This window comes from Trifolium pratense, linkage group LG3 (assembly GCF_020283565.1).
Source record: "Trifolium pratense cultivar HEN17-A07 linkage group LG3, ARS_RC_1.1, whole genome shotgun sequence".
Classification (NCBI taxonomy): domain Eukaryota; kingdom Viridiplantae; phylum Streptophyta; class Magnoliopsida; order Fabales; family Fabaceae; genus Trifolium; species Trifolium pratense.
Window position 1 is genome coordinate 41,498,312 of NC_060061.1, and position 15,213 is coordinate 41,513,524.

General features: G+C 35.9%; 2 protein-coding genes across 3 annotated transcripts; both read right to left on the reverse strand.

Annotated features, from left to right (window-relative positions):
* Window positions 1–1,664: 1,664 nt before the first annotated feature.
* On the reverse strand, window positions 1,665–12,607 carry LOC123913928 (clathrin heavy chain 1-like). 2 transcript variants are annotated; one of them, XM_045964853.1, is made up of 30 exons: window positions 12,273–12,607; window positions 11,933–12,137; window positions 11,696–11,784; window positions 11,494–11,572; window positions 11,215–11,342; window positions 10,307–10,405; window positions 10,102–10,210; window positions 9,696–9,775; window positions 9,389–9,616; window positions 9,236–9,301; window positions 8,698–8,814; window positions 8,367–8,564; window positions 8,075–8,191; window positions 7,868–7,927; window positions 7,483–7,569; window positions 7,028–7,111; window positions 6,781–6,915; window positions 6,632–6,694; window positions 6,451–6,555; window positions 6,235–6,347; window positions 5,871–6,123; window positions 5,621–5,757; window positions 5,266–5,544; window positions 4,174–5,176; window positions 3,460–3,945; window positions 3,183–3,353; window positions 2,879–3,064; window positions 2,528–2,650; window positions 2,329–2,439; window positions 1,665–2,242 (listed from the first exon to the last, which is right to left on the reverse strand). In XM_045964853.1, the coding sequence occupies exons 1-30, from the start codon at window positions 12,312–12,314 to the stop codon at window positions 2,087–2,089; spliced, it is 5,109 nt and encodes a 1,702-aa protein (XP_045820809.1). In that variant the 5' UTR covers window positions 12,315–12,607; the 3' UTR covers window positions 1,665–2,086. The 2 variants fall into 2 exon arrangements, with proteins under 2 accessions (XP_045820809.1, XP_045820807.1); XM_045964851.1 differs by having other exon boundaries at window positions 9,236–9,616; window positions 12,273–12,496.
* A 186-nt stretch (window positions 12,608–12,793) lies between these two features.
* On the reverse strand, window positions 12,794–14,278 carry LOC123915121. Its single transcript, XM_045966268.1, has 2 exons — window positions 13,276–14,278; window positions 12,794–12,804 (listed from the first exon to the last, which is right to left on the reverse strand). Exons 1-2 carry the CDS (start codon window positions 14,276–14,278, stop codon window positions 12,794–12,796), a joined length of 1,014 nt encoding a protein of 337 aa, XP_045822224.1.
* Between the last annotated feature and the right edge of the window lie 935 nt (window positions 14,279–15,213).

Sequence of the window (15,213 nt, forward strand, 5' to 3'; positions counted from 1 at the left end):
TTGGGGCGGGTAATGGGTACATTGATACCCACCCCGAACCCGTCCCCGAACTCGCCCCGCTTATACTAAAAATTAGATTTCACCTCTTTTAAATTAGAAATGCTTAAACAATCTCTTAAATTACGTTCATATATTTATTTTTTATTTTAATTTAAGTATTAAACAAACCATTTTCTCTATTTTTTTTTCATTATTTAAAAAAATATTGTTGAGAGAAAATAATTTTGGACATTTAACTTTTTTTTAATAAAAAATACTAAAATATAATCTAAATTCATGTGGAAAGAGGCGTAATGGGGATACCCGAAACCCGATAGGGATACCCGATCCCCGTTGGGTATGGGTTTGGGGTTATCATTTTTATCCCCGCTCGAATTTGGGATGGGTTTAGAAAAACCCGAACTTTATGGGTTTGGGTTTGGGTTTGGGGAGGGCAAAACCCGTCCCTGCCCCGCCCCATTGCCATGCCTAAAGATGCTTATATAAATATAAACCAATATACCCTTCACTACCCATGTTGGCTAGGCTAGCTAGCATATCCGAACCACCAATCATCTTGCAGCAACATTTAGATCATCCTGTTTGCAAATTTCGAGCAATAACCATTGAATCCATTTGAATTTCAACTTTCATAACGTGCCTTCTCTCTTAGATACCCCAAAGTTCCGCCATGTAAGTTGTCGTGTTTCCCAAATACTTTGAAAATCCTTCAATCCACCTACCGTCAAAACTCCACCACATCCAGCTTTACCCGCCACTTGCTTAACCGCTCCATCAGAGTTTAGAGCTATCCATCCATGCCTAGGTGTTTTCCAATATATTTCAATGTACTCCTTGCTACCGAACTGCACATGTTCGAGAGCACTAATCTTCTCATATGCTCAGATGTACTTCCAATATCACTGACCACGACCTGCTAGGACATACAAAATCATCCTCATGATGTCTCTTGTTGTGCCAGTTTCACAACATGTAGCAAGTTGTTGCCCATATCGACTTCCATAATTATTTTCTTGGTGGTTTGGCCAAATAACTCTTGAAGGTTATAAGATCAATCCACTCCGACAAACTTGCAAGATAGAACCTTCCTCTATTACTCACTGAAACCAAATCAGTTTCAAACAACATGCAATTCAGTCTCTTCAAAATAAGGCCAATTATCATAAGAGGGTTCTCCAAGCTACCATCTAAATAGCTTCTGTTTCGTGAGAAGCCGTTCATGAGCTAACTGCCACACAAACACTCTAATGTGTTCCATCACTTCCAGCTTCCAAATTTCACGCCACCTTTGGCTATTTTCATCTAATGGACTCTCGACAAGCAGGTTGTACGCAGAGCTCATAGTTTCCACCACCTTCTTTTAGCCGCATCAGGGTTTCTCTACAATTTTCTCTAAAATAATCTTAATCTGCTTATTCCATTTGTTTTTTCTCTACAATTTTGTAACTGTAAGTCTTTGTCCCTTTTGTTATAATTGTTTAATTAATCCTTCTCATTCCAACTTAATTAATTAACAAATCTTTATCTACTACATGGATAATGATGGGAGTTTTAATTTCAAGTGCTGAAACTAAATAGAAAAAAATACTGAACATCCAAGACTTATAGAAAGGAAACTGCCAGATATAAGTGTCCATTTTTAATATTCGATGGAAGAATATATATACCAAGAAAGAATAAAAAATCTATAATTAGAGAAAATCTATAATCAGAGTACATTTATGACTACACAACTATGAAACCAAATAATAATAAATAGAGAAAATCTATACACGCCGCAACCAAGCCAATGCCTCAAAAACATACAACCATGATTATTAACTACCCATGCTCTCACAAGAATGACCAAATAACTCAAAGAGAAAGAAACCAAAAAGCAATCAGAACTCAACTTTCAATGAAGAAACCTGCAATCATTGGATAGTAGTACCAGGCTAGAAGGCAGATTTTTGGTTGCCACCATGCCAAATTCTTTTAACCAACCCTAAAGAAGTCACCTTGAATGAAAAAATGGAAGATTCTAAACTATCCGGCTTCGCCAGTAATATTTATGCCAAAATTTCCTCATCTGTTGTTAATTGGGAGATCAGTAGCCCATTGGAGGCAAGCCATAAGGAGGCATTGGTGGCATCCCCATTCCTGGCATCTGTTGTGGTGGGGGAGGGGCATATCCTCCTCCTCCTCCCATTCCTGGCATTGGTGGTGCTGGCAAAGCAAGTGGTAGCAACTGGGCATACATATTCTGGAGATCATTGAAAACATTGTTAAATCTCATAATTAAACAAGATAAGACTGGTTGCCATATAAAAGGAAATTTGAAAATGGTACCTGCTGAGCAATTACATCCTTCTCCTCCTTCTCCTTAGCTTTCTCCTCATTTTGTGCCTCAATTTTTTCCTTGATGAGCTCATCTACCTTGCTTGAATACTCTCGGATAAACTTTAAAGCATTTTTAAAAGAGATAGTTAAAAACAAAATAAGTGTCTGTTAATAAATTTAATTAAAAGATTCCCAAACAAAAACATACTTGTAAGATATATGGGAAAGCAAAATCAATCATGTTATTTATCCAAGCCAACTCAAGAGCAACATCTGGCCGTATAATATCATAGCAGACAAAGAGACATGATGCAAAACACTCTTTCTTCCCCTGCAAATATATCAAAGTTATTCCTTTGTTAAAATTAATAATGAAGATCCTAATCTGGAAGCATCTAGAAAAAAATCAATTGTAGGCCTAGAATGGAAGACACAAAGATATTTCTAAGTGAAGCAGTAATTAAACTCCACTTCGCCAAAAGGGCCAAGTCTATTTAGTATATAATCTTTATATACCACAGTTTGATGATTTCAAGGTAAAGGGCAAGAGAATAAACACCTTCTCGATAAAGTAGACAAGCAAATCCTCTGAGAGTTCACGGTCACCAGATTGAGAGCAAGTTTCCATACAATCCTTGTAAAGGTGGTCTTTCTTTGACAAAGCAATGGATTGCTTCCATCTTCCTGCTTTCTTATAGATGTATGCAGCAACACGCCTCATTTCAAGAAGTTCATGCTTCTCAATCTGCTCATTTGTATTGTTGAAGCCAGTAAATAATAATTCAAAAAAATTATATTTCCCAGTAACATTTGGATCTCAAATTTTGTTAATTCCAAAATGACAAAAGATAGGTGGAATTTACCTTAAGTGCAAGACCTATCTGATCAAAGCTGTCATGCAGATCTGTTGATTCTCGAAGTCTGTCATAGTCCTCTTCCTCAACGTAAATTTCATTTAGAGCTTCATTGACAGCAGTGACATTATTACTTTGGACTGCGATCATGTATGGCTTGATCAATTTGAGATGGCCAGCCTAAAAACCGAATATAAACAAAAATATTACTACACAACATTTAAAACCATATATCAATAAGATTAAAACGGTATGAATTTGACCATCGGGAATGAGTCATTCAAACCTTCCGCATTATATCTACTACACGAGTATGGTCCACACGAAGAGCAATCACATTTAGAAGATCATTTATTACTTCAGGATGTTCTTGCAAGTAGAAGTGAACAGCTTTATAGTAGAGTTCCACACTTGCAACTTTAACTATAATATCTTTGAATTGCATGTGTTCCCATGCTTCAGGAGAGTGATTCATTACGGTGGTTGCAGCATTATCAAACTCATCATATTGGATGTACAAGTAGGTAAGTTCTTTCCAGTGTTGCTGTTCATCACATGCCCGAATAACCTTTGGAATATTAAGTCGGCTTGAGAACAACTTGATGTGTTCCATTAGTTTCTCGTGACGATATCTTGCATAAAGAACTCCCAATTCAGTAAAGATACCCATATGTGCACGCTCCAATCCTAGCCCACTCTCCATAAGAGATATGAGTTCATTGAAGCATCCCCTGTTCTGATAAAATTCACTAACCTCCTCCAAATCATCCACCTAGCAATATAGTAATTAATCAGACAATAGAAAGTCAGATAAAGCAATCTACAGTTTATCTGCCACTTGTTTATATTTTTTACTATTTACTAGTACTTATATTCTTCAACTTGCACTAAATATTTGTCCAGTAGAGTACAAAATAAAATCTCATAGTGAAATCGGAACAACCGATCAACATGAGAAGAAATTTCAAATCTTAAATTATATACTAGAAAAGAGTGTCACCTGAATGATGACATTGAGACCACAAATTTGTGCTAAGCGGAATTCCTCAGCATCAACACAGGCGAAACAAACTTCCTTCCAAGTTTTTGAACTGTTTGCTTTTCTCGCAGCATCAACAGCACCCTGGAACTGTTGAAGCTTAACCAGTGTGACTGCTAACTTAGCCCAGTTAGAGATAAAAGCAAATATAATTTTTGCAGCCTCATATAGAGTGTCGTCATACAAGCGGTCTCCAACAACTGGTAAATTGGCAACGTTTGGCATGAGTATAAACTCTTCAATTTCGCCAAGCCGATCAATCTTAGCATAGGCATAAATGAGCTCACTGTCCACCTTGGGCTCTCTGGTCTTCTGCCTAACCATGAGAAGATACCTTACCAGGTCATGGTATACATCTCCATCTTCAGCAGCCTTTATAACCTCTAAGAAATGAGTTGAATCATCTGCGCGAATGAACGACTCAATTGCATCACTTACTAATCCTTCTCTCAGTTGTGCCTTCGCCACCTGGCTCCAAACAGCATCTTCTTCAACCCGGAAAGCAAACTCCACAGCACGATCAATAGTCTTAAGATTATCTAGCAGAACATTAACAGCCTGAACATTCAAATTAAATTTCTTGAAAATAGTATATGCTTCTTCATATAGTTGTGCTTCCACTGCAACCTCTCCCACAGCAGGTCCATCAAAGTTATCCAACCTATTTATGTAATCCATAACTCTTGAAGGATCTGCCTTTATTGCAGTGAGGATCAGCAAATTTTGCAGATTGAAATTCCCGTTAAAAGCAGAATTTTGTAGCACAATCTTTTCAAGAAGCTCAATTAATTCATGAGGAAGATCAGCGGTCATAAAAGCTTTCACGGCAGCAGAAACTTGTTCAGGACTCTTGCTTTCAGGCAAAGCGGTGGACACCACTTGATCAATCAACTGTCTTCTGAACTCATTCTCGGGATTAAGAACTTTCTCCCAGAGGTCAGCATCCATCCTTTCCACAACGTATCTGATACAAACATAAGGAAATGAAGTGAATGCCTCGTACTAGCATTATAAAATATACGGTATATTCCTTATGAAGGGCAGTCTATGTACCTGGCTTGGAGTTTGAACAAGGAATTTTTATTGGTAACATTAACAAGCTCATCATCACATTGCCCTCTTCGGTAAGCAACAACAGCAAGAGTAGGATCTCGCTTCTCACAATATTTTCCGACAACCCGGGAATCATAATATGGGTTGGTTGTGAGAAAATGCTCAGGATTGTTGTTGCTGTCAATGATGATTTTTCCCAAGGCATTGTGCACATGTACATCCTGGCTTCCTTCACTCACAAGATGCTCCAAGAACTGAGTCAGCAAGCGAAGACGATTCCTATACGTAAAAAGTGAAATCAGGACAGAATATTGGCAATGCTACAAGAGAAGAAAGTTACAGAAAACTAGCACACCTCTTCTCACACTCATCAACTAAAGGCTCAACTGGCAGAAGTGAACGAACTGAAAGTATGAGGCCTTTAATGAAATCTTCGGGGCATTCATCATCTAACAACTGTCCTACAACTAGAGGAGCATTTCCAGGATTGACCTAAAAGCAAGAAGTACAATTAAGTCTCAGTTCTAAAAATTGCTAAGAAAGATTTAAAACACACATACGCTAAAAATCACAAAACTTGATAAAACCTCTGAAAACAAAATTACCTTTTGAACATAACCTTCAATATAGCGAAGCATATTGTTGGTATAAAGATAATGTGTGAGATCTGGAACAAAACCAAAACGATCACAGACATTAATCAATGGGCGTGCATCTGGAAGTTTGGCCTCCATTAGAAAATTCTTTGTCTTCTCAGCATCATAGAAGTTAGATTCCCTAGTCACACGCTCTACCTCCTTAATTTGTCCAGTTTTAGCAGCGGCTTCAATGTACTTGAAGTGAAGATCAGGATCCTCACTATGAAAGACATCAAAAACCAAAATTACAATATTGATACAAAACTAGAAAAGCAAAGTAAACTGTCCAGCGAACTAAGGACATCTTCATTCTCCAATAAGAAAGAGATACCTGGAGCTCAAGTATGAACCCAAGAAAAAATATAGTCCTTCATAGGATTTAAATTGCTCAAAGAGTTTAATGCATGCATCAACTCCCAGCTGCTCAGAATATTCCTTAGCAGTCTACATATTACACACAAGCAGGATTCTCTTATTAATGACTTATCGCTTATTGAAACCTGGGGAGAAAGGAAAATCTTAAGGCAACATCATCCAAAAATAGTACCTGAACAATTATCTGAAGATTGCCCCTAAGGTTGACCAATAAAAGATCTTTCATACACTCAAGTGCCCATTCTCGAGAAAGGGTTCCAAAGAACTCAACTAATGACTGTAAAGAATCATAAAGTAAGAATCTAAAACAACTTTATAATATATTAAGACATTGAAGTAGTTACAATCCAAACCTGTGGCTCAATGGCATGTGTATTCACAATGACACGTTTGATATCAGGCAACTCACTATAATGCTGCAAATGACACGGACAAAAATATTCAAGAAACCATTTGGACAATGGAACATTACCTAGCTATCAGAATATGAGAGGCTAAGAACCTGAAGAGCGCGTATGAAAAGGCCAGCCTTTTCACAGAGTTGTGCAATACGTGGGCGATCATAATGACTGAACATGCCATTGGCCAATATAGCATCAGCAACATTTGGAAACGTCACAAGATTTATTTCCAGAACCTAAGAATAATACATTGAAAAATGTCACTTTCATAAAAAGTAAAAAAGTAGTATATTTATATAATACTATTGAGTTCAGAGACAAAGACAAAAGCAGATAAAATATAAGAACCTTTGTTTGAAGATAACCATGTTCAGGTAAGTTTGGCTTTAGCACATCCAACAAAAATGCTGTTGCCTCGCGGATCAAGTTCCTCTGAAAAGTAACATAAGAAATATATAAACAAAAGTTCCAGCACACAAATAAATTATAAATTTGGTTCTTGCTTTAACAAATAATTCTCAGTTCTCGAAATTCGAGGAAAATTTGTTGGCTAAATCAAGATGTTGTCAAATAGTATTACCAAAGGCAGGTTAAAAATAGAAAGGAAACGTGTTGTATCATTATTAGCATTTCTCATTTTAATGTATATCAAAAGAAACAAAAAGAACACAGTGGAAAGAAACGAATAAAGGTTGTATACATAGTTCTGCTTTTCTAAAATTACATCTGACTTATAAATGATACAAGCACAACAAACTGGGCATCATTCAAACTTCAAACATAAACATAAATTGCAAATAAACCTGAAGAAAGAGATCAGTTATTGTGTTGTAGTCAACGGGGCAACCTCCCTCCATTTGAGACATCATGAGAGCAAAATTCACAGCACCCTGCAATCAAGCAAGTTTCAAAATATGCTACACCATAAAAATAAAATTAAAAAAACAATGATGCTCAAAAAAGAAACATTAGTGGGAGATAAATGTTGTTGAAAGGAAACACCATAAGCATGAAAAACCATTTCCAATTTGGACTCAATTAAATGCCATTCAAGAGGTGCTACTATTTTAAGCAAGTTCTGGCATGTTCAAACATTAGAATAAAAATCACTAGATCACAAAAGTTAGTGAAGCAACTCAGAAGGTACGGTATCAGTTAATAAAATGTGTTCAGATAAAACCTGCTTACCTGTGGATCTGTCCGTAAAATTGTTTGCAGAAGGAACATGTAATCTGGTGTATATCCAACCTTCAGCAAAGAAAAATAAAAACTGCATCAGAAATATACTACAAAACAAAATAAAAAATTAAAGTGTCGTAAATGCGACAGTGATATGAGAATACAATTACAATACTTCTAATCTTATGACTCTACTTGGCCTAATAAAATAAATACCTGCTTGGAATAAATCAGGATCTTGTCAAATTCCCTCCTCTCCGCAAAAGCTGCAACAACTTTCGGTGTAGCTCTAGCTTTAATATAGATTTTCAGTGCAAGGTCATTATCAACTGTCTGCATTATATGCAAGTATATACAAATCAGGAAGTACAAAAAGGAATCAGCAAACAGAGAATGAGTTTTCTGAAAAAGAAGTGACAGGTCAGATATTCCTTCTGCAAATCTTCCAAAAGTTAAATTAATAAATCCAAATAAAAAAGAGAAAATCAATATAAATTTCTGTCAGGACCTTCACAAGGTCACCAAGGTCCTCACTGCATTCCAGTTTGTCCTCTGCTAGCCAATTTTCCAAAAGATTCTTTTTGTTCTGATTTACGACAAGTCGTGACAGTTCCAACGACTCAAAAGCATTGAGTTTACCCCTGGTTAACAGAGTTCCAAAGTATTGCAACAGCGGCGGTGTTTGTCCAGCTTGCACAGGTACACTCTGAAGCAAATTACAGAGACAAATAAATAAAAAAATATTAAACTCCCATATTAATGTGACATAATTTCACACAATGCACCAAATTGAATGCAACTGAAATATAAATGTATTGATATTTTAACACAGTATATACCTGAAATTTAGCAACTGTGTCAGGAGTACGAAGTATTCCTCGTGGTGATTCTGCAGCAAGCTCTGCAGCTTCCTTATACTTGGTCTGAGCAAATAATTCTTGAAAACGCTGAACAACCTGAAGGAAAAAAAGAGAAGTTTTACAATCACTGAGGGGGAAAATGAAAAAGAATATATGTGTTTCTCATGGTTCAAACTTCAAATTAACTAGGAGGAAAAGAAAGTGCAAAAAATATATTTACTGTACAAATATTATATTTCACCAACATAAACTTTTCTGCACATGCTTTTGATCAAATTTCAGTCAAGTAATGGTGAGATTCAAATTGCCAAATGTCCATTTCAGATACTCTATAAAAACAAATCTATACAAGCAGATTCCACATGATAAATAATATTCAATCAGTATCTTGTACTTTTATGTTAATCTCCTTGCTGATAATTGTTCTATTCTGAACAACACTTCTGAAACACTTAAAGGACAACTACAGTCTATTGAGACAATAGACCTGGAACAAAAAATATGATAGTCAAGTTACCAATTCTTCTGCACCAGGGAGGTTTCCTCTTTTAGCAAGATTAACAGCAAGTTCCAAATTGTTTAACTGCAAAATGCCCAAAAATGTATTAAGTGGATACAAAAAGAAAAGGCATTCCCATTTAATCAAAAACATGTGTAACACATAAAATACCTGGCCACTAACAAAAGGGACAATGGTTGCCTCATTCACAGTAGCAAGCAATACTTGGCCGCGTCTATTAACGGCATAAAATCCCCCTACCGATGATGCTTCTGCGGTCAAAAATATAGGATCGGGACTGATTCGATTTCTGTAAACTGCAGTGGCAGTCTCCATATCATAGACAAATAAAAGCCCAAGTTTTGTGATAACATATATCAAGCCATATTTATTTGAAATCTGCACAATAAAAACAAGTTGAATATTAACATAATATCTATTGGGAATAGAGAATCCAAAATGAAGTTTACAATTATACCTGCATTGATACAGGAAAGTCATCAGCAAAGTCGGGAGGAAAGAACAGATCTGCTTGTTTTTTAGTAAATGATGGCTTGCCTGATAACAAATGCCGCAATATGTCAGAAGGTAGCAAGAAAAGAATAAGAGGGAGGTAAAAACATATACTAATAATAATAGACACTCCATAGAAATTTTATACCAACATCTTCTGTTAGTCTATTTGAATAATATTTTTACCTCATTTGGAAAGGGTGTTCATATATGTAAGATTCATTTAATGATTCTAAATTTAAGTCACTTCATGTCCATTATCTTGTATTTTTTTAATTAAGTAAATCGATATTAAAAAAACTCATTTTATTTTTATACCATGTAGGAATGTGCCATTTTGTTGATAATTGATAATCTAGCCATGCTTATACCTGGCTGGGCACCAAGTTCAATGACATGCATCTTTGAAGTAACCTGTCCAGCATTAATGGTCTTGGATGCAAAACAAATAAGAATCGAATCCTTATCATTTCCAGTAACCTGCATGTTGCATAAATTACAATACAAAACAACATTCAACCTACAAACCACACAGTTGCAATCAATATAAATAAATCACAAAGAAGACAGACATACTCTAAACGAGGCAAATGAGGCAGCATGTGCTTCAAGAGCCTGACTCCGTTGTTGATCCACTGCGAAGAGTTGCATGTTTCCTTTTACAAGTTGTGGTCTCTATTACCAATAAAATAAAATAAAATTACTCCAACAATTAATGATTTCAGAAACCTTGATGCTCTAGAATCTGAATGATATCATGGCAAAAGATGAAGCATTCCAAAAGCTTTTAAACAAGGAAAAGTAAACAGAAAAAGAAGTGCACAATTTTAAATCTTCAAATATAAGTTCACTACCACTTAATTTAAATTATAAAAAAATCATTAATACGGTATGGAAAAAGTTGGAGAATAACATTTGAAAATTAGCATGAAAAGCAAGAGTACCAGGTCTTGAACATTTGTACTTTTAGTGCACATAATGAGGAAAAACATCAAAAAGTTAAAATGGAAAAAATCATGTATAATGTGCAACAAAAAAAGGATAAGCAAAAATTATACGAAAATGAAAGAGCATAGGAAAACATAGATTTGAACCATCAATTGAATAAGTAGGAAAATAAGCTCGAGTTACTTTATTTCATATGCAAAACTGAAATTTGTATATCTTAATCTTAATATTGTATAAACTACACATAAATATGACAATAAAGGCAAAGTAAAATGCAAAATCATCGACTCAAATTATATACAACTTGAAGTATTACTATAATATTTCTTGAGTGCTTCAGAGTGTAATTCATAAACAAGCTAATGAGCTATATTCTATAACATATTGTGGCATCACAATGGTAACAACCTACCTACTTACCTTACAAATCCATGCACCCATCATAAATATCTTTCTAGAGCATAAGGGGATTAAGTAATGACAGATAAGTCAAAGTGCAAGGCGTGGAAAGTTGCTATAGGAAAGGAAACACATACCTCAGGAGAACCAGGAGCAATTCCAATCAAAACCAACCATTTTTCAGTAGGATCACAACGATAATTGATGATCTGATTATTTGCCAGATTAGCTGTTCGATCAAACACCTTCACTGGCTCACCATCACCTAAAAATGAGAATAGTAAAAAATATTAAATTCATGGTTCAAAAAGTTCCCGTAACAGTACAAACTTAGAGTATACAATGATTCACTGTCATATTCAAATATAGATATATAATTACAAGCGCAAAGAAGCAATCGAACAATATGTTTTCACCTTCAATTGACCAATGATACACAGATGGCTGAGTGACTATGCCTAACAATTTTGGTGTTACCCATTTCCAAAACACAACCTAAAGAAGAAAAAAACACATAATAATAATAATAATTAACAATAATCACAAATATAATCCAATCCATCAAAAGGGCACAACAACACAAACATCGAAATCCAAATCATTTACAAAAATCCACACCTGTTGATTCATTTGATACGATTTCATCTTTGTTTTCGTTTCAATATTAAATACTTGCAAATGATCCTGAGTTGTTCCAGGAACTTGAGCTGCATTGACAAAAAACACCACATTCACAATAAGCATGTATATATCAAATCTAATTACTACAGCTATAAAAATAATTTCAAATCACAAATTTTACGATCTAAATATCTAAACAACAATCAAAACAATTGAATCATGAATGACATTAACCTTTAAGTGCAAGAATTCTGGTATTAGGGTTCATAAGAGCAGAATCAGCAGTAATAGGTCGTCTTAAAGGTTGCATTGGCATATTCATATCAATCATAACAACACTATTAGAAGGAGCAGTTTCTCTAACACATATAAATTTCTCAGATTCCATCGTAACATGAGTGAATGTGATGAATTGTGGATTGATCCCAACGCTTCCCAACTGCAAAACACAAAAAAATTGAAAAATCAATTAATCAATTAATCAATCAATGAATGCTGAATTGAAAAAAAGCGAAAATGCGACAATGCTGAATTGAATTTGGATCTAAAGGAGAAAATAGAGTAATGAAGTTACCGTTAAGGCTTCTTTCATGGTGATGGGGGCATTGGCAGCCATGATTGAGAGGAGAATGGGCGAGGGAGAGATTCTCTGTTGTTACGCTGCGAGATCTGAAGCAGCGAAGCAAGAGAGAGAGAGAGAGAGAGAGAGAGAGAGAGAGAATGGGAGAGAAAGAGAAAGAGAGAATGAGAATGAGAAGGAGAAGAAGAAGGAGTGTGCGTGGAAGAAGCACAGAGAAGAGAAAGAGAAGAAGGTGGTGAGTGAGTGGTGTAATGAATGAATCAATCAATGAAGTAGTGTCATTTCTAAAAATGTTTTTTTTTTCCTTCTTTTTCTGTTCTTTCTTATTTATACATTTTTTTATTTATTTATTTATTATTACTACTACTTTGCTTACTCATTACTTACAAGACAAGATTTACAAGATTTGGATCTTGGGCCTTAAGCCCAATTACCTTTTACATTTGAGAGAATTGTTTTTCGCACCTCCACCCTTTTTGTACGCCCTATGCATTTCTATTTTTATCCCTCGCGCATTAACCAGAGACTGTTACAAAAATGAAAAACATGGAAAAACTTAGTCGCAACAATATATGCGAACTGAGTTTGCATTCGAAAATATGAATCAATCAGTGGTCAAAAATTTGAACACCGATCACAATCAAATTGTGTTGACAGGTGGCCAGTTTTAATTGATCACTTGTAAGCATTATATGATCTTTTTTTTTTTTTTGAACCAAACAAGCTTACTGCATTTCATTAATTATCAAAAGTTCAATACATGAAGGAATAAACTCAAATCTATGGAAACTAGTCCAGGAATTGGCCGCCCTAGCTAAATTGTGAGCAACCGAATTCACTTGTCTCCTAATAAACTTAACTTCAAAGTTTACACATGATAACATAACAAGAATAATTTCATTAACGATTGAGAGAAACTCTGAATTGCCTCGCCGTTTGGTACGAATAGCATCAACCAACACTTGAGAGTCACTTTCAAACTGGACGCTTTCAAAACCTCTACTCTTAGCTTCATTCATAGCTTGCAAAAGTGCCCATGCTTCACCCTCCTCTGTTGATAAAGTCAGTTGCTGCCACTGCGTAATTCCAGCCATAAACTCACCAGAATTATTACGAAAACAAGCACCCATTGCGGTCCTACCTGCACCGACAAAAAATGCTGCATCTACATTGCACTTTAACCAACCTATCCGAGGCTTTTCCCACCGACTGGTGCTGACAGGCGGATCAACCTGATCATCGTTACTTCGCAACTTATGGACGGCAATCCACTCGTTCCACTGATCAAACGCAGCCCGGCCAATTTGGATTGGGCTTCTAAGATTATCGTTCCAAATTTTATCATTCCGGTTCTGCCATATACTCCATAACAGCATAGCCACTCTACCTATAGTAGCGTAATCCTCATTCCGACACACGGCAAACACTCTATCTGCCGCACTACCTTGCTGACAAGCTGCGGAACCCAAGACAGATGACAGTCCAGCTGCTTGCCAACTGGATTGAGCAGAAGCGCAGGTGAAAAAAGCGTGTACATCATCTTCTACCTCATCTTCACATAATGGACAATGAACATCACAATCAACATGACGTTCTAGTAACCGACGCCTCGTTGGAATACATCCCCTACATAATCGCCAAAGAAGATGACGCGCTTTATGTGGAGCATGCGCTTTCCATATCTCTTTCCAATTACCTTTCACATGGTATTTATCATTACGGAAAATACACTTCATAGCCAGCTTGTACCCGGATTTGACAGAGTAACACCCATTCCATTCCTCCTCCCAAACCATTTTATCCACATAAACTGACCCAATAAGAGGTGTCGCAATAATCCTCTCTGCCACCTGGACTGGGAATAACATGCGAATTTTAGACACGTTCCAAGCTTTATAATTATCTACCATCAGGTCCCTAACAAATAAGTTATACATTCCTTCAGGTTGAGGCGAAGGAATCCAGCGTTCTCCATTCCCACGTAACCAAGGATCCGACATGACGTGTATCTTGTCACCACCACCAATCCTCCACCTACACCCAAGTAACAGAATCTGTCTAGCTTTCCAGATACTTCGCCATGCAAAACTAGGATTATAGCCTAGGGACGCCTCCAACAAAGTAGATCGTGGAAAATACCTTGCTTTAATAAGTCTAGCCACCAATGTATCTGGATTTTATAAAATTTTCCATGCTTGTTTTGCTACCATAGCCATATTAAAGGCTTCAAAATTCCGAAAACCCAAACCCCCTTTCACAGTTAAATGGTGTTCACAGGTGTTCAAAAATTTGAACATTGCTCAATTTTGATTACCATTGCCCCCTCTTTGGATCACCTGATTTTACAATGTGAATGTTCATATAATGAAGATGTTTTCTCATTTTCCTTTTAAATTGAATAGAATTCCTCCATGTTACCAAAACATATTTTCTAAAGGTGCAAATCTTATGAAGATATTTTTTTCGGTAGTACAAATCTTATCGAAAGTTATCTTTCGGTAGTATTTTTCCTAGTGTTAAGCAATGCGCAAAGGGTAAGAGCAATCAATAACCATCTATGATCCCAGTCCTATGTATGAAGTCGTACGTACAACTACAAGTTCCTTTTGGCCACGGAAATATAATGGAGTCGTATGGAGGCGTACGTGCAACACATGTACATTACAATTTATATACATGATCCAAGTCCTATGATGGTTGTAATTTAATATTGCGTTCTCATTAATTAGTTTTAATAAAATTTAATGAGTTAAAATATGTTTTTCGTTTTTATAAATATCTCAAATTTTATTTTTAATCTTTATAAAAAATTTCAGTAAGTTTTGATTCTTTAAATATTTTCTGTCGTGATTTTTGGTTCCTGCTTTCAGTCAATTTGTGTATATCATTCAAAATTTAAAATTTGTTTCCATGCTGTTATAGAAATATTTCTTGC

Coding starts and splice junctions, on each gene's coding strand:
- LOC123913928 (XM_045964851.1), bottom strand. CDS start 12,314: ATGGCTGCCAATGCCCCCATCACCATGAAAGAAGCCTTAACG. Junction 11,573..11,695: donor CGTATCAAATGAATCAACAG/GTGTGGATTTTT, acceptor TTTCTTCTTTAG/GTTGTGTTTTGGAAATGGGT. Junction 6,916..7,027: donor ATGGTTATCTTCAAACAAAG/GTTCTTATATTT, acceptor TATTATTCTTAG/GTTCTGGAAATAAATCTTGT.
- LOC123915121 (XM_045966268.1), bottom strand. CDS start 14,278: ATGTCGGATCCTTGGTTACGTGGGAATGGAGAACGCTGGATTCCTTCG.